Source organism: Ranitomeya variabilis, chromosome 7 (genome assembly GCF_051348905.1).
Source record: "Ranitomeya variabilis isolate aRanVar5 chromosome 7, aRanVar5.hap1, whole genome shotgun sequence".
NCBI lineage: Eukaryota > Metazoa > Chordata > Amphibia > Anura > Dendrobatidae > Ranitomeya > Ranitomeya variabilis.
Window position 1 is genome coordinate 202066047 of NC_135238.1, and position 18721 is coordinate 202084767.

The 18721-nt window shown below is 42.8% G+C and overlaps 1 protein-coding gene across 2 annotated transcripts in view; it reads left to right on the plus strand.

Annotated features, from left to right (window-relative positions):
- OLA1 (Obg like ATPase 1) overlaps positions 1-18721 on the plus strand; it is a 206541-nt gene that overhangs the window by 170418 nt on the left and 17402 nt on the right. For both annotated transcript variants that reach the window (XM_077272663.1, XM_077272662.1), the window contains 2 exons: positions 14186-14326; positions 14854-14950. In XM_077272663.1, the coding sequence (XP_077128778.1) occupies positions 14186-14326; positions 14854-14950 (238 nt within the window). The remainder of the gene's footprint in view (positions 1-14185; positions 14327-14853; positions 14951-18721) is intronic.

The following is an 18721-nucleotide window of genomic DNA, read 5'->3' on the forward strand; positions in this document are numbered from 1 at the left end:
TACCAGGATGGTGAGTGGACTGCAAAGTATGTCCTATGAGGAACGGTTAAAGAATCTGGGAATGTTTAGCTTGCAAAAAAGAAGACTAAGAGGAGACTAATAGCTGACTACAGACCAGGACTGTGGAGTCTGTAAACCAAACCTCCGACTACGACTCCTCGATTTCCCTGAATCCGACTCCACGACTGTGACTCCACAGCATTGGTCACTACTGAGCATGTCCATAAAGTGCAGCACAGATTCATCTCAACTAAAAGCCAAAATCCTTAGATCAGGAACAGATCAGACATTTATAGGACATTTCATAACTTTACAAAATCATCCTACACTGTACCACTGAACCCAATTTATTATATATATACCGACTTCACGAAAATGGACACCGACTCCACAGCCCTTGTACAAATACCTGAAGTAATGTCACAGTGTAGGGGGATCATCCTTATTACCATTTGCACAAGAAAACATGAGAAGCAATGGAATGAAACTGAAAGGGAGAAAATACAGATTAGATATTAGAAAAAAACTTTTTGGCAATGAGGGTGATCAATGAGTGGAACAGGCTGTCAGGAGAAATGGTGAGTTCTCCCTCAATGGAAGTCTTCAAGCAGAGGCTGGACAGACATCTGTCTGAGATGATTTAGTGAATTTCTGCATTGAGCAGGGGTTGGACACGATGACCCCGGAGGTCCCTTCCATCTTTAATATTCTATGATTCTAGGTAATAACTGTTGATCAGTCGCGTCTGACTGATCGCCAGAATGAGAGATTCATGTTTTCTGTTCTGCCCAGGGTTGTCAACTTGACTTTTTACTTTTTTCTCGACAGCTTACTGAAAAATCACAGACGAACAATATTTTTTACGGATACATTGTAAAACCACAATAAATCATAATGATTATAAGTGATCCGTGTCTACAGCCCAAAATTTTGATATGAAGAAATTAGCTGCATTCACTGTAAAATGATGAGAATTATTCATGATAATTTGTATAAGTTTCTTCAACTTCTGAAAAATCAGACGCCAACAATTTTTTTTTTTTTATGAACAGGGCAAAAAAAGTGACATTTTTAGGGACTGTCCTGGCATTTCCTTTTTCTTCCCTGATTTTTTACATAATCACAGGGCCACAGCCGAGAGGACTTGAATGGAGTGTTAGACCGTACCCGCATTAAAGGGTTGCTCTACTCCTTTTATATTGATGAGCTATCCTTAGGATAGGTGATGAATATCCGATCGGTGGGGTCTGACACCCGGCACCTCCACTGATCAGCTGCTCCCAGTTTCGGTGGTGGCTGGATGTTAGCAGTTGGGTAGCTGAGCAGCACAGTTCTGTGTGTAGTAGCCGCTGCGGGGTACTGCAGATCCACTCCTATTAAAATAACTGAAACCTTGCATCAAACCCGGGCCAGGGTTCCCAAATTAAATTCCTTAGCTGTTTTATATCACTGTATAAAGTCTTACCAACTCTGCAAGCCATCTAGTTCTTAGCACCCACTAGTTTAGCCCCAAGATAATGCGCCTTCTCCTTTATTGTACCATTATCTGCTATAAAGAACAGTTATATAGAGCAATTTAAAACCTTGTTTTCACACGCTCACACTGTGATCAGGCGCACTTGTGGGAGCCCACATTGAACGCCAGACACCTCTGCCTGTTTGTTCTATATGTACTGATATAGAGACAATTCATTTTCCATTTTACCGCTCTTATTTTATTCCTTTTGTAGATGTCAGAGTAATAAGATGAAACTTAAAAGCGTCAGTTGTGGCTCACTATAAATACACTGATAGTACGGTAAATGCTGCTCCCCGCCAGTCAGTACAGCATCATCCCATGTCTGTGGCTGGCGAGGTGATATATTATTAGAGTAACTGGTGCTATACTTTTTATATAGAGCTACAATTAAAATACTTCTCTTCATATATGTATTCTTTGTCTGTGTAAAATAAAATATAGAAAGAAAAAGTTTACATAAGTTTGGTCAATTGTTTACCTGCCCATTTTGGGTGTTAAATAGTGATGAGTGAACGTGCTGGAATAAGGTGTTATCTCGGCATGCTCGGGTGCATGCTCGAAGAATATGTTCAAGTCACTGCGGCTGCATGTCTCGCAGCTGTTCGACAGTCAAAACACATGCAGGGTTCGTCTGTTGAACATCTGTGAGACATGCAGCCACAGGGATTCGAACATATTATTCAAGCACGCCGAAGTCGCTCTGTTAGCACCCGAGCATGCTCAGATAACACCTTATCCCAGCACGTTCGTTCATCACTAGTGTTAAACTGAGCAGAGCTGTCATCTTTATTGTCTTTTAAAGGGGTGGCAGATATAGAAATAATGAATGCAGCTATGCTTTCCCTCTCCAGGTTCATTCAGCCTTGCTTCTCTACCGCTGCTTCAGTCTTGGTTGACAGGCTGCAGCAGTGACCTCACAATTTCAGCGCATGTGTCTGCTGCAGTCAATCACATGGCTCAGTGGTCTATGCCGTCAGCAGCACCACTGAGCCCGGTGATTGGCTGCATTGGTCACGTGCACTAAAGTTGAAGTCACCACCGCTGCAGCCTGTCAACAAAGACCAGCTGAGTCATCTCTCGACCTAGCAATGGGGAGTATAGCAGAGATTGTTTTATAAAAATAACTCCCAGACAACCCCTTTAAGGTTTTTACAGTTTTTATTTTGCTCTTTGTCGGCACGTGCATCGAAAATTTGTAGCAGTTGCATTGCCCTTACTATGTACAGGCAGCGTGTACTGTTGGACATTGAATTAGTAGAGGCTTGTATGTATACAGGTATACGTTTCTTCTTGTAGGGTGGGATTGTTCGGTTTAGGACTGCTGGGAAATTACAGTTTTATCTTCCTTGTCTTGGAGAATAAAGAACTCAAGTGGTCTTTAAAAACGCTTGTGAGTGAAACATTAATTGGTCATTCGATAGATCTACCCAATTATTTTTATAATGGCTGTTAACCTCTCTTTAATAGAAATAAAGCAGATATCAGGATATGCCAACATTACACGTCGCATCTCTATAACTGGTCGAATCTGCATGAATAAAACCGAAAAAATGGTCCGGCACACTGGTTGGTATAAGTGCAATGTGCGCATATTCACATAGACACTACCTAGAATAGAATCAATGAATAGATACCCTGCATTAAGTAAATAATAATAATTATTCTGTCCCCGGGGCCTGTGGCTGCAAATATGGCTCTGTGAGATGCTGGATCTCTTCACCCTACTTACAATTGGCGACAGTCGCAGATAGCTTAACTCAGCTGCAGGCACACATGTTATGAAGAATCCTGAAGAGACTTTGATTTCTTTAAGAATTCTTGTTGAATGCATACAAACAGCAGCAGGTAAAAAATACTTTCTTCAGACAAGCTGAAAGCTCATGTGCCTCTAATGAAGCCAAGATGGAGACTGAAACACAGGGAGAAGAAGAAGCAAGTGACATGACACCCAGCAGAGGGAGACAGGGAGACAGAAGGGACAAACTTCATGGAAAGGGAGGATTTCAGCTATGCAAAACACAGGAACACATAGCAACAATAAACAATATGAGAGACTGCAATACAGCATGTAAAATGTACAGGACAGTCTGTAAAATGTCTCATTCATGGGACATAACAATAATACATGTAATGAACACATGGTACTTAGTTCACACTATTTTGATAAAAAAAACGTAAAAGCCATCAAAATATACCAGGGTGGTCCCTAGGTCTAGTATCTCACCTCACTATGTGCCAGCAGGCCTCAACATAGATTGGGGCAGAGAAGGACCTGACCACTTTAGACCTATCTGTGGAAAGCTATACAGGCAAGGTGCTCAGAACAAAGGGGGGTCTGCACCAAGCCGTACATTGGTGAATATTTAGGATACGCGAATACTTGTGCTCCTTTACAGGCTATGTACTAGAGATGAGCGGATCAATTCGCGGTACTCCGGTTCAGGTCCGTGTTAAATGTCGGCTGGACAGGAATCCCACTAATCTCTTGCCTTCCGGCGTCCCCAGCGCATGATTTGATTTGCAGGGCCGGCCTGACATCATCTGTGCAACATGACATATAGATGATGTTGCGCCAGGGATGCCGGATGGTAAAAATACTCACTGGACTCCCAGCTAGCCGCCATGTACCACTGACCTGGGTGCTGGATCTGAGTCCCATGAATTGATCCGCTCATCTCTACTATGTACAACTTTTGCATATAATTTTTTATTTTCTCCTTTGTGCAAAATTTATGTAACTTTCTAAATAACACTTTGCCAATATGTGTCAACCATTTTGCTGCTGCAGAGTGTCTAAAAGTCCTTTAGCTGAGTGACCTGCAAAACAAATACAAATCATCAGAGCTCCTGCTTCTGCTCCCCTCGCTCTTATCTCCGTTTCCACTTTTTCCACTGCAGACCCGTGTAGAGTTTCTCTTTCTGTCTCGAAGAGGGCAAAGCAATAAGTCTATAGAAAAGGAAGAGGAGGAATTAAGTGCAGGATAGAAGCTGTGCTACTATATGAGCGAATGAACATAGCTGCACCGTAAATACACACAGAGCTCACATTCAGCCTATATTACTGGAAGAGACACTCCCACAAGCGAAAGATAAACTGCATATCGAGGTCAAGAATGAAGATTACTGAATGAGGGAATGAAGATTTTATCACTTAAAAGGGTGTGCCTTCAAAGCTGCTTCAATTCTTCTAGATTTGCACACAGTTTTTTAAGGGTTTCGGCAGGGAGATTTTTCCGAACTAACTGTGGCTGTTGCTTGTGCAAATCCTTCTGTCGCTTCATCTAATCCTAGGCAGACTTGATGATGTTGAGAACAGAGCCCTGTGGGGCCATATCATCACTTTCAGGACTCCCTGTCATTCTTTATGCTGAAGACAGTTCATGATGACATTGGCTATATGCTTTGGGTCGTTGTCCTGCTGCACAATTTATTTGGAGCCAATCGGATGCCTCCCTGATGGTATTGCATGATGGAGAAGTATCTGCCTGTATTTTTCAGCATTGAGGGGACCATTAATCTTGATCAACTCACCAACTCCATTTACTGAAATGCAGCCCCAGACTTGCAAGGAGCCTCCACCATGCTTCACTTTTGCCTGCAGATACTCATCGTTGAGTCACTTGGACTTTCCTCCGTTTTTGGCCACAATTCTTCCTTGAAGTCCACTTATGGGCAGCCTTCTCTGTACAGTAAGTGGGTGTTGCTGAATTCCACTGGTTGCTGCCAGTTCTGAGCTGAGGGTGTTTCTAGACATCTTCTGACTTCTTTGGGAAGTAAGCATGATGTCTTTCATTTGTTGCACAAAGTTTCACAAATTAAGTTGATTAAAATCAATGGGTCCGTGTAAAACACGTACCGCACACGGATGCTGTCCGTGTGCAGTCCGTGTGCCATGCAGGAGACAGCGCTATAGTAAGCGCTATCCCCCCCAGTGTGGTGCTGAAGCTGCCATTCATTTCTTCTCTCCAGCAGCGTTCGCTGGAGAGAAGGAATGAAAAATCATTGTTTTTTTTATTTTTTTTGTGTTTAAAATAAAGATCCTTGTCACCACCCCCTGTGCGCCCGCCCGCTGGAAATAAAATACTCACCCGGCTCCCTCGATGCTTCCTCTCAGCGCCGCAGCTTCTTCCTGTATGAGCGGTCACGTGGTGCCGCTCATTACAGTGATGAATAGGCGGCTCCACCTCCCATAGGGGATGTGCCACGTGAGCTCACGGACACGGATAACTCCGGTACCGATTTTTCTGGTTCCGGTACCGGAATTATCTGGACGTGTGAGACTGGCCTAAGAACTACGGTAACTTCAGTGTAAAGAACAAGGAGTCCTGGAAATGATGATATGGTCCTCACGGAGCGCTGACCTCAACATCATCCATCATCCAGAGAGAGAAAGATCTGCACACATCTACAGCCACAGAAGATCTGGGTTTAGTTCTCCAACATGTTTGGAATAACTTCTCTGACGGATTCCTTCAAAAACTGTCTGCACCCTGAAGCATTAATAAAGGCAAAGGTCGATCACATCAAATATGGATTTGATTTAGATTATTTTTGTCATTCAATTTGCTTCTTATTGATTGATACAAATTAATTATTAATGTTTCTAATTTGAAACATTCTTACTTTGCAGCAGTTTTTTCTACACCTGCCTAAATTTTTGCATAGTACTGTATGTGTGTATGTACAGTGGTTACGGAAAGTATTCAGACCCCTTTAAATTTTTCACTCTTTGTTTCATTGCAGCCATTTGGTAAATTAAAAAAAAGTTCTTTTTTTCTCTCATTAATGTACACTCTGCACCCCATCTTGACTGAAAAAAACCAAAACAGAAATGTAAAAATGTTTGAAAATTTATGTGCTGAGATAAGGTGTTATCTGAGCATGCTGGGGTGCTACCTGAGTGTCTTCGGCTTGCTTGTAAAATATATTCGAGTCCTCAAGGCTGCATGTCTCGGGCTGTCCGACGGCCATAACACATGTTGAATAGACGCGGGGACTCGAGCATATTTTACAAGCACGCCGAAGACTCTCAGGTAGCACCCGAGCATGCTCAGATAACACCATATCCGAGCACATTTGCTCATCACTATTTTTAGGTGATCATACACATGAGATGTCTTGGGGCTTGTTTACACACTGTGTTTTGTTCTTTGCCCTTTTTTTTTGTGTAAGTGTAAAAAACGCAGCATGTCACAGCACCAGCAAAGTAAATAAGATTGCTGAAATCTCATGAAAACGCAAATTATTTTTTTCTTTGCTGAGTTGAATTATCAAAGCGTTTTTTTAAATCTGCAGCGTGTCAATACGTTTAGCTTTTTTTCACACATTCATGGGAGGAAAAAAACGCTAGAAAAAAACTCTGTAAAAAAAAAAAATGCAGATATTTTACATGCTGTTTTTTCCTGCCAACATTCTGGATTATGGTGCAGAAAAATCTGCTGCAAATACCCAACGTGTGCACATAGCCTTATGACTCCTTCTCCCACTATGTGTTGATATCCGCACAGATCATTAATTTATCAGCTCTGCGAGTTGGAACCAGCAGTACATCATGGGGATAAATATCGGTAGCTGAATTCCAATAATTGGAATTCGGTGATGATGTTACCCCTCGCTTTCTGTTTGTTCCGTCCTCTGCGCTTTAGGCGTCGTGTTGTACACGGAATACGAAGCACATGTCACCGGTATAACAGCAGACAGCGCTTTCCAGCCATATTTCGTATGAGAAGAAATAGCTGGTCCGGTGTCAGTCACTTCAGAAGCCTTTACACCTCTGTGCTCATTTACTGCCAGAATGTAGCAGCCTTGCTTCTGCATTGTGAAGATCACCTGTCAACACTTTAAGACATTCTCCTTTGTTATTAAGCTTGTGCTCCTCTACACTGTCAGGTTTTTGCCTGTCTTGCCAATTATAGTTAAGGCACAATAGAGCATTCACCGGCTCTCAGCCTCTCAGTGGCGGCACAAAAATGATTTGTAAGTCTTTATTCATCTGAAATTCACAATAGAGGTCCCGAGGAATGCAAATAATCTCTCCGAGGACTGAGCAGAAATCCTGTTAAAATGGCAGCGCACTGCTTGCTGTCTGCCGTGCGGAAGTGTAACCCTTTCACTGACTGTAAAGCAAAAATTTAGGAGGAAAATAGTCTCATTCGGGCAGACCTGGACCAGATTTATTACATTTTTCATCTCGTGTCATGAAGGTGCACGGTAAGTATGTGCTGCTCATTCCCGGTTGATGGTATCTTGAGAAGTTCATGAAGGCCCGACACACCAGCCATTTTTTTGAGTTAGTAGGACATACAGTGAATTTAAAACACGGGATTATATTCAATTTTGTAAGCCAATTGTTTCTTAATATTTGCGAAAAATGTTAATGTGTCACATAACTGCCTATATTTCTTGCATGTCATACTAGCCATGGGTCCATGACTACCAGATAATCTCAAGAGCTGTTTTTCAACACAACAACCCCAGGCCACATGTTGCCGATACTACTATGAGCAGCCTGCGTGGCGTAAATGTGCTACCATGGTCTGCAGCGTCTCCGGTTTTGTCTCCCATCCAGCACATCTGGGACGCCGTTAGGCTATGTGCACACGTAGGAAAAGAGGTGTGGAATTTTCTGCACAAAATCCGCATCTCCTGGCAGAATCCGCAGCCGTGGATTTTCTGCGGGGTTTTGTGCGGATTTTCTGCGGTTTTTGGCACTGCGGATTTTTATCATGGAGGGGTGCAGAAACGCTGCAGATCCGCACAAAAGAAGTGACATGCACTTCTTTGAAATCTGCAGCAATTCTGCACTGATTTTTCCGCACAGCTTTTTTTTAATCCCATTGAATAACATTGTACTGTACATCAGAGTGCGGATCTGCAGCGTTTCTGTGTGGAAAAATCCGCTGCGGATCCGCAGCAAATCCGCATTGTGTGCACATAGCCTTAGTCAGCAATTGCAAAGGGAGCTGCCAGCAGTGGATCTTTATGATTTGCCCATATGCATTCAGCGTGGCAGAACATTCATCAACCAGCCATTAATAACATCATTGTTAGCAGCCGAGGTTCTAAGTAGAGGGATTTCAATGTTCAGGAGAGTATTTTAACCTGCCAGGACTTGTTTCCTTTAAGAAAGTATTTATTTGTATTTATTTTACTCGCTTATATAGCGTCCTTAATTCCACAGCGCTTCACAGACTTTATCATCACTGTCCCAATTGGGGCTCACTATCTAGATTCCCTATCAGTTTTTGCAGTATTGGAGGAAACCGGAGAACCCGGAAGAAACCCACACAAACACAGGGAAAACATACAAACCCCTTGCAGATGATGTCCTTGGTGGGATTTGAACCCAGGACCCCAGCTCTGCAAAGCAACAGTGCTAACCACTGAGCCACAGTGTTGACCACAAAGAGAAGTTGAGACATTGAAAGGCCTGCATTTTTAAGATATGTTCGCACATTGCATTTTTACAGCATTCTTTTGATGTGTTTTTTAAATGCAAATTTACCTGCAAAGCCTATAAAATTGTTGAAATCTCGTGCGCACACGTTTTTTTTGTTCCTGACTGTTTTGTCCGAGAGCAGCATTGTTGCAAAATTCAGCATGTCACTTCTTCCAGCGTTTGTGCAGCATTTTTCACCCATTAAAAGCAATGAGTAGTGCAAAAAACGCAGGTATCAGGTTTTGCTGCATGTTTGCCAAAACCTGATGAAGTTGAATCAGATTATTTTTTTTTTTCTGCACTAACCTTTATCAGCATGCACAAGAGACAAATGTACCCTGACGGAAATGCGGTAAAAAAAACTCAGCAAAACCTGCTTTTTTGACGATGCTTCTTTACTGCCAAGAGAGCAGGTATTGCCTGCAAATAATAATAATAATAATAATAATAATAATAAAAAGCACAGCAAAAACTTAACTTGTGAACATAGCCTTAAAAAGGGGTTGTCCGGTCCAAATCTATAAGTCTGAGGTCACTCTGTGTGACTGCAGACTTGTGAATCCAACTATCACAGTGCGTTCGCTTTGGGGATTCATAAGTCTACAGTCACACAGAGTGACCTGAGACTTAGCAATTTGGAATGGACAACCCTTTTAATGCCTCCTTTAATGTCCCAATTCCTATTCCAAGTAGGTACTTTCCACAAGGAGAAACTCTACAAAGGCCTCTCACTGATCCAAGCCAGTTCTCCTGATATGTACTGATGAGGGGCAAACATCCTGAAACACGTTTCTGCCAATAGTTTCTGGTTTAGCTTCTTATCCTAAGTCTTGTGGGAAAGGCCTTTAAAGGGCAGACATTGACTTTTAGGATTTCTACATCCAATAGGTGGCAGTAGAGTTCCATTCTTTTCATATTTAACCCCTTCATGACCGTGGGATTTTTCGTTTTTCCGTGTTTGTTTTTCACTCCCCTCCTTCCCAGAGCCATAACTTTTTTATTTTTCCGTCAATTTGGCCATGTGAGGGCTTATTTTTTGCGGGACAAGTTGTACTTTTGAACGACATCATTGGCCATGTCGTGTACTAGAAAACGGGAAAAAAATTCCAAGTGCGGTGAAATTGCAAAAAAAGTGCAATCCCACACTTGTTTTTTGCTTGGCTTTTTTGCTAGGTTCACTAAATGCTGAAACTGACCTGCCATTATGATTCTCCAGGTCATTACGAGTTCATAGACACCTAACATGACTAGGTTATTTTTTACCTAAGTGGTGAAAAAAAATTCCAAACTTTGCTAAAAAAATAAATAAATAATTGTGCCATTTTCCGATACCCGTAGCGTCTCCATTTTTCATGATCTGGGGTCGGTTGAGGGCTTATTTTTTGCGTGCCGAGCTGGCGTTGATGATTCCAATTCGGTGCAGATACGTTCTTTTGATCGCCCGTTATTGCATTTTAATGCAATGTCGCGGCGACCAAAAAAACGTAATTCTGGCGTTTCGATTTTTTTTCTCGTTACGCCGTTTAGCGCTCAGGTTAATGCTTTTTTTTATTGATAGATCAGGCGATTCTGAACGTGTATGTGTAGATTTGATTTTTATTTATTTATTTTGATTGGGGCGAAAGGGGGGTGATTTAAACTTTTATATTTTTTTTATTTTTTTCACTTTTTTTAACTTTTTTTTACTTTTGCCATGCTTCAATAGCCTCCATGGGAGGCTAGAAGCAGGCACAGCGCGATCGCCTCTGCTACATAGCAGCGATCTGCTGTTCGCTGCTATGTAGTAAAAAATCAGGTGTGCTGTGAGCGCCGACCACAGGGTGGCGCTCACAGCTACCGGCGATCAGTAACCATAGAGGTCTCAAGGACCTCTATGGTTACTGTCCTGACACATCGCCGACCCCCAATCATGTGACGTCATTTCTGGCCGCCCGGCCGGATGCGGTAGTTAAATGCCGCTGTCTGCGTTTGACAGCGGCATTTAACTAGTTAATAGCGGCGGGTGAATCGTGATTTCACCCGCCGCTTTTGCGGGCACATGTCAGCTGTTCAAAACAGCTGACATGTCCCGGCTTTGATGCGGGCTCGCCGCGGAGCCCTGCATCAAAGCAGGGGAGCTGACATCGGACGTACTATCCCGTCCGATGTCAGTAAGGGGTTAAATTCTCAGGGAGCATTGCATGGCCTTTAAGTCTCCTTAAACCACCTTAGTTCTCTCCAAAAGAAGAACCCCAGGTTAATTATGGTAATTTATCATTTTTCATGTAATTGCTTTTTTTTTTTTCTGATTATATCAAGATTTTAGGTATGTTGTCTGGTTAGAGGTGATACAGCTAATATGGAATACTGTGCGGTTCCATGTTGCCCTAGTTCGGGCAGTATAAATCGGCTCACCCGTTCCGTTTAATATTACAGTATAATAAAATACAAGACAATTAAAGAACAAAAATAAAAGGGTTTGTCCTGGCACCAGATGACTTATCTAGGTCATCAATATCAGATCAATGGGGTTCAACACAAGATACTGCCATTATCAGCTAATATACACTCTGTTGGTGGCTGGATATAAACACAGGCGGGAAAGTTAAGACCCACCTCTAGGACCACCCAAGACTTCCCACTTTTGGGCAAGGCTTGCTTTCACCCCACCCCTTTTGCTCTTTGGTTAGCAGGACCATCCTGGAGAACTTGGGAGCATGCCTATACGATACATACAATTAGTATATAGTGTCCGCAGACGATAACACGGCTTTATTACTCGCGTCCATCAGAAATACTCGGTGCTAGCAGCTGATGACGTGGATTCATGTGACCAGGAATGTAAATTGTGTGGTGTGTAAACAGTGACATAACTGCAGCTCTGAAAACCTTGTTCCGCAATTATCATTACAAATGATATATATAAAGCGAGATTCCGTCGGAGATAATGTATGCAAATTTCTGTTTTCTTTAGCAGAAATCTGAGCTTTTGCTAAGCCCAAGTTATATATTATTTCATTAACCTCCAGTAGCTGCAGCAGCGTAGCTCGCGATCAAACCCCAGTTATTGCATTGTTCAAAATGAGACGTTTCGTGGCGCCGCTTCTGTCATTTCTAAATTCTGTTGTTTCTTTTATATATGCGTGAGATGAAATATGTATGTATCTGCGAAAGCAGCCGTGCACATCTGTACGAGGCTAGTACTGGGCGTAAACTAGGGTGGTCCCTGCCTAATGGTGGAGACTGTGTAATCTTATAGGATTACCTTGTACTATTACTCATTTTTGCAGACCTTTTTTTATATTTTATAGTATTTTATATTTTCTAAAAGCAACTAAGTAATTTACTAGAGGTAATAAGGTGAATCCAATATTTAGGAGTCATTTAATTCATTAAAAAAAAATCTCTTTTCCAGGAAAAAAAAAAAACTCCGCTCTTGTCTATGATGATGTCTGGAATTACAGTTAAAGGAGTTTTCCAATTTTAGGAAACCCCTGGCTACAATGTGTATTATTAAAAAAATAAAATAAAAAAAAAATTACTGGGATTACCCTGGTCCAGCGCCGCTAGAGCACTATCTGCAGCGCTGATGGTAACGTAGACGGTATTCAATCATTGAACTTGAGCAGCTCTTCCCATCTACTCGTTCAGAGCCGGTAAGCACAGTCACCATAACAATCACAGTCACAATAACAGATACTGGGAGCGGGGCAGAGACTTGGCGCTGTACCAGGGAAGAGTGAGTAAAGCACAGTTTTTTTGTTTGTTTGGTTTTTTTTAAACAAACTGCGCCAAGGGGAGAGAGATTTTCCAAAACTGGAAAATCCCTTTAAGCACTCTTCATTTTAATGGGATTAGGCTGTAATTAAAGACATAGCCCTCTTCTGAAACTGGGAAGAAACACTTTTTGTTTTGTAATTCCGGACATCCCCTTTAAGCAACGCTAACAGATGTGGTATTAAATTAATTCACTGTTTGGGCTCAACAGTTTTCTGTATGTAGGTGCTCAGGTTGCTTCGAGATTCCAACCCAAAAGCCGCTATTGTTCCCCTCAAAGTGAGGCATCACTTCTGCTACTGAACCCGTCTCTAAAGATGGCCGATATTGGTGCAGTTACTTTTTAGCTGCAGTTGAATATTCCAGTTCACGTGACATCCCAAACCTCAGCAGATTGGTTACTATGGGGCTTTGTGAGGCCCATACGTGTCTGTGGAGGGAAAATATCCCCAAAAGGGTCAATTGCTTACTACCTTTTTAACTAGAATACCTATATAGAAATGTGTAATGTTCAAATTCAATTAAAAAAATATCCTTTATTGGATAAAAAATGCTTAAAAGCATACAAAAGTCAGACCTATAAAATACTAGAGGTAGGTACGCGATAACAAAAATCGCTGGTGTGAATACGAGAGAGGACGGATAGTCAAAAGGTACAAACCAAAATCGCCAGTGCTGTATAAGCTAAGGCCCTTTAAGGTACATACAGATAAACAGAGAGAAAGTGATATCCCATGAAAGTTCATACAATGATAATAATGCACAGTGGCATGGAGTACACTTTATCAAAGAAAACACATATTACGTACGTTTCGCATCAAGCTTCATCAGGGGGTGTACCTTTTCAAATACTAAAACTGTTTTGGCTTGTTTGAGACGTCGAACATTCATTGTCCAAGTTTGGACCACGATGTCCGGACTCGCCATGGATCTCCTGAATCTCACATGTGCCTATGAGGTGGTCACGATACCCACGGCCAATCCGGACATTGCGGTTCGTACTCATACTGTAAAATGTGGGCTAAAGACTGTGTGAACATTACCATTTATAACAGATCCGTCGCACTACAAATACTATTGGTGCCCAATTGGCTTACAATTGGATTAGGGCGTTCCGTGGTTTCTGTCTTTTTTTCACACCCCCCCCCCCCCCCCCCCCCAAGACTGCAGAAATAAAGAAGTGAACAAAGTCAACTTTTTTTTTATTTTTACCATCTTCCGATATTAATACTTCACTCACATAAAAAAAAAAAAAGGTCCAAAGTAAAGGCAGATAAGAGTGAAATATTAATGGAGTACACCTGAAGCAATCACGACCGGTAAATGTCTTGACCTTGGAAAGCAATACACAAGAAGGTGGCGTCATACAGCCGCGTGATTCTTATGAATATGTATGTGCTACTTGATAATAATGAATGTGGCCCCGTCATGCATGCGCTACAAGATAATGTTGTGCCCTCTTTTGTCTACAGGTTGATAAAAATTAAGGAGTGGGTGGACAAGCATGACCCGGGGGCCTTGGTCATTCCTTTTAGTGGGGCCTTGGAACTGAATCTGCAAGACATGAGTGATGAGGAGAAGCAGAAGTATCTGGAAGAGAAAGTGACACAAAGGTTAATTAGCATTCATTTTCCCTACACTTTATTATCAACTATTTCCTTGCTGTAATTTAATTGCTTGCACTGATAGAATAATAAATGACAGAGTAATTACCATTATAAAGAGGGGAATCTTCTCCTTTCTTTATCATGCGACAGAGTTGAAAAGATTTATTTTAAATTAAGTTTTTAACTGTCATCTGTCATCCGAGTGCAGGGTTTTTAATTATAGCATAAGACATGGGGGTAGGGGGGGAGAAAATGTGTCTGTGTGGGTTTGGGGCGAAGGGGGGAGGTATGTCCGCCGGCGACAATCAACCCGAAATTCTTTCGTCATATGTTAATAGGATGTTGGAAGCTTATGCAAAGAAATAAAACGGTGAAGTGTATTTTTGACGTTTTAATGTAACTAACCGCCAAGTGATGTAAACGGAAGAAATACTTTTTTTTTTCCATGTTTTTTTTTTTTTTTTTTTGTTAATATTAACAAAAGCGGGTTCTTGATGCGCCGGTATAACTCATCACTTGCCTTCTTGTTTCAGTGCTTTGTCCAAGATTATTAAAACTGGCTACGCGGCGCTACTGCTCGAATACTTTTTCACCGCAGGCCCCGATGAAGTGCGCGCTTGGACCGTAAGGGTAAGGCCGGTACTTTATTCATCCACTAGTGAATTGAGATTGATATCAGACACTTTGTAGTCTGTCATGGCGGAGGTGAGCTAGTCATTACATGTATGTGTGTCCAGGATAACGTTAATTATTTGAGAGCCGCTGAACGGTGAAAGTGGAGCGGCATTGATTGAGGCCGGTAACAATTGATTCTGCCTATTACATAGCCTGCATTTCTTCATCCTGTAGGATCGGGCTTCCCCCCTTCCTGCGGGCAGAGATAAGAAGCGCCAGCATTGTACTTGGTTAATCTGTGTGACCGAGCTTCTTCTCCAGTTAAATTGATGCTGCTCTTCATTCCGCATGCACTAACTTTGTTTGGTTTGTAGGTGTTTTCCGTCCTCCCCTTTTTTTTTTTTTTTTTTCTCTCCTTCTTCTTTTTCTTCTTCCCAGGGTTGCATTTTCAACTGTGAAAGCAATATAACATCATTATACTCCTCGCAGATACACAGCTGGTATCCAAAAACGTAAAGCCCGTGTGTAATAATTCATCCCTTTAAGTGGTTTCTAATTTAAGAGGTAGACTTTGTTCTGATAATGCCATACATTCCGTCCTGACACTAATAAAAACCGCGATGATATGGGTTTAAAATATTGATATTCGCTGATTGTGCCCGTGGCGACTGACTAATTTGCTCCCACAGGACAATGAGGAGGGAAATGTGTTTTTTTTTTTTTTTTTTGCTTTTTAAATGGAAATACCCTGTGTGAGGGCTCCTATTATTCCCCGTGTACGGCGGAGCGGACGTAGCTACAAATTATGTATTACAAAATATGTAATTATTACAAGAACGCACAAAGACTGCAGCATTCCTTTGATTTTCGATCAAAGTAATAGAATTTCTAGAGAGAAGCTCGAGAGATTTAATTCTCTATCCCCTGCTACAGGGACTTACAAATGTATGCAGTATGCAGAGCCTCTTAGCGGGGACAGGGTCAGAGGTAGCGCTAAAAATACACGATGCTAACAGTGTTGTCAATCTGTCCACACGAGACTCAGGAATCGTTCTCTATTGGTTTATATCTCACAGTGCAAAGGATATATGTAATATACTCATACAATATATCAGCTAATTACTGAAGTGTATGTATAATATATGTATATTTAAATAAATATATATAGTATACGGGTGTGTCCATATATAAATGTGTGTGTGTGTGTGTATATATATATATGTGTATATATATATATATATATATATATATATATATAATGTATATGTATGTGTACACACACACGAACACACACATATATATTATACAGGGGTGTGTGTGTGCATATATAGATGTGTGTGTGTCTATGTATGTGTGTATATATGTTCAAAATGTGTGTGCATATATCTCTCTAGACGTGTCTGTGTGTGCGTGTACATACGTTTGTGTGAGAATATATATTGTGATGCAGTGACCCATGCTGCAGCTAAGGGGCGCTGTGTGGGCTCCTCAGGATACTCATGGAGGCGTAACTGGGTTTGTGAAAGTGTCCGGCATGATTGCAAATGGCCAGTATGTGTTGCAGAGGGAGATACCGCGCTGTAAGCCGATAATGTTGTTCTGGGACCTGCAGTCCCACAAGTATTGTTGTGTAGCTTTAAAGGGAGACTTACAGAGTTAGTCAGAGAGCTGGGCGGATCTGACTAACTACACACCTCCCACCCGTGGAAGTGGTTACAGATATATAATGTGACTGAGGACTGGTCACATGAGAGAATGTATGGACCTGATTGGTCCCTGTGTAAGGTCCTGGAAGGCCTGTGTGTTGGACGGTCCCAGGTGGGGACGGACGTCCTGAAGAGCACATGGTGAGGCCTTGGATCTGAAGGCATGTGTGTTGGACTGTCCCAAGTGGGGACAGACGTCCTGAACAGCACACAGAGAGGCCGAATGTGCAGAGTCTGTGATGGCACTGTGTTGGGGAAGCTACCGTTTCTTCTGCGGGTCTGGGCTGTCGTGAGTGCCCTGGTCAAAAGGACAGTGATCCCAGTAAGACAGCTTCCCCAAGAGAGAGGACTGACAGGAGCGTGTGGAGCAGGAGCTCCAAGAAGGTAACCCAGAGTTGGGGAACTGTGTGTACTGACGAGGGTCAGTTAATGAACTGTGCGGTCACCCATGGTAATTGGACAGAGTAAGGTCCAGCATGTTTAGTGAACGCAACTTAATGTCATGTTCCTATACAGTGTGTAATGGACTGTTCGTGGTTGGTTTCTGACTGTATAATAAACCTCATAGACTATTTAAAGTAGAAAGTGTTCCTGTGTGCCTTAAATCTTGCTGCCAAGCAAGTATTCCCCAACCCGCTAGTGATCGCGGAATTACAATATATATATATAATATATATATAATGTGTAAATACATTACACAAATCCATTTATATTTCTAAAGACATGGATGTGTGTGTGTGTATTTTTTGTGTATATATATATATATATATATATATATATATATATATATATATATATATATATATATATATATAATCTTCATTTATATTTATAAACACACATCTATGTATGTATGGGTGTGTGTGTATACAATCACAATGTATAAATTACCGTATTTTTCGGCATATAAGACGCACTTTTTCCCCAAAAAAATTGTGAGGAAAATGGGGGGTGCGTCTTATATTTGGAACGCAGTCTTACCGGCATTGTGGCGGCGACAGAGGTACGGGGATGATGTGGCGCGGTGAGCTGTATGGCGTGAGCAGGTCCCATCCATATTTGAGGTGAATCCGCGGCCCGGTATTGATGGAGAGCAGCAGCGCTGGTGAGTTATGGTATTTTCCGGTGGCGGCGGCCATCTTGCTGAGGCCGCGCGTGCGCAGATTCACTACTCTGCGTCCCAGGGCTTCAGGAAAATGGCCGCGGGAGGCCGCGCGTGCGCAGATGGAGATCGCGGCGGCCATTTTCCTGAAGCCCTGGGACGCAGAGTAGTAAATCTGCGCACGCGCGGCCTCAGCAAGATGGCCGCCGCCACCGGAAAATACCATAACTCACCAGCGCTGCTGGCCGGTGCAGGTACAGAACGCCGGGCGGGGGGAAGGTGGCCCGTTATTGTCCCATTGTTCCCCCGTGGCTCCTTTGTGTAGGGTAGGAGGGCGCACAGACATGGCCGGGACCGGGGAGGTGGCAGGACGCCGGGCCCCAGCAGCTGGCACAGCACGGTGTGCCTGAGAATGGAGGCATGTGCATTGCTGAGGCCGGCTCTGCTCCTCCGTGGCCTGTGTACACTGTGTGCTACACATGGCTGCCCCCGAGCAGGTGGCATTCTCGGGCCAGCACCACGCTGCAGCATTGTACGGCATGCGGAGGCATCTGCGTGACATGGTGGCACTGCCATAGGGCACAGGCCGAGGGTCCATGCAGGACTAGGGGGCATAGCTGCCAGTTACAGCTGGGTGGCAGACAAAACCCTCTTTCATGAGAGCCACCCATGCCCGGTGGGAATGACACAAGGATGTGTTGTTTGGGCTCATTCCCTGTCATTGCCCATCTGCAGTCTGTGTGCTGAGGGGGCTTCATCTCCCCCCTGGTGGGTGCGGGAGAATGTGCTGTCTCCACACCATCCCCACCATCAACAGTAAGGAGCAGGCTGACAACCGCGCCAGCCAGGCACAAGGGTTGTCAGCGGTGGAGTACCCAACATTGGCATATCACTGCAGAACTGGACGTGGCATTCTGGAGCCGTGGAAAGCTGGCGAATGTTTTCTGATTTTTTAAAATGCTTTTTAAACTTTCATTT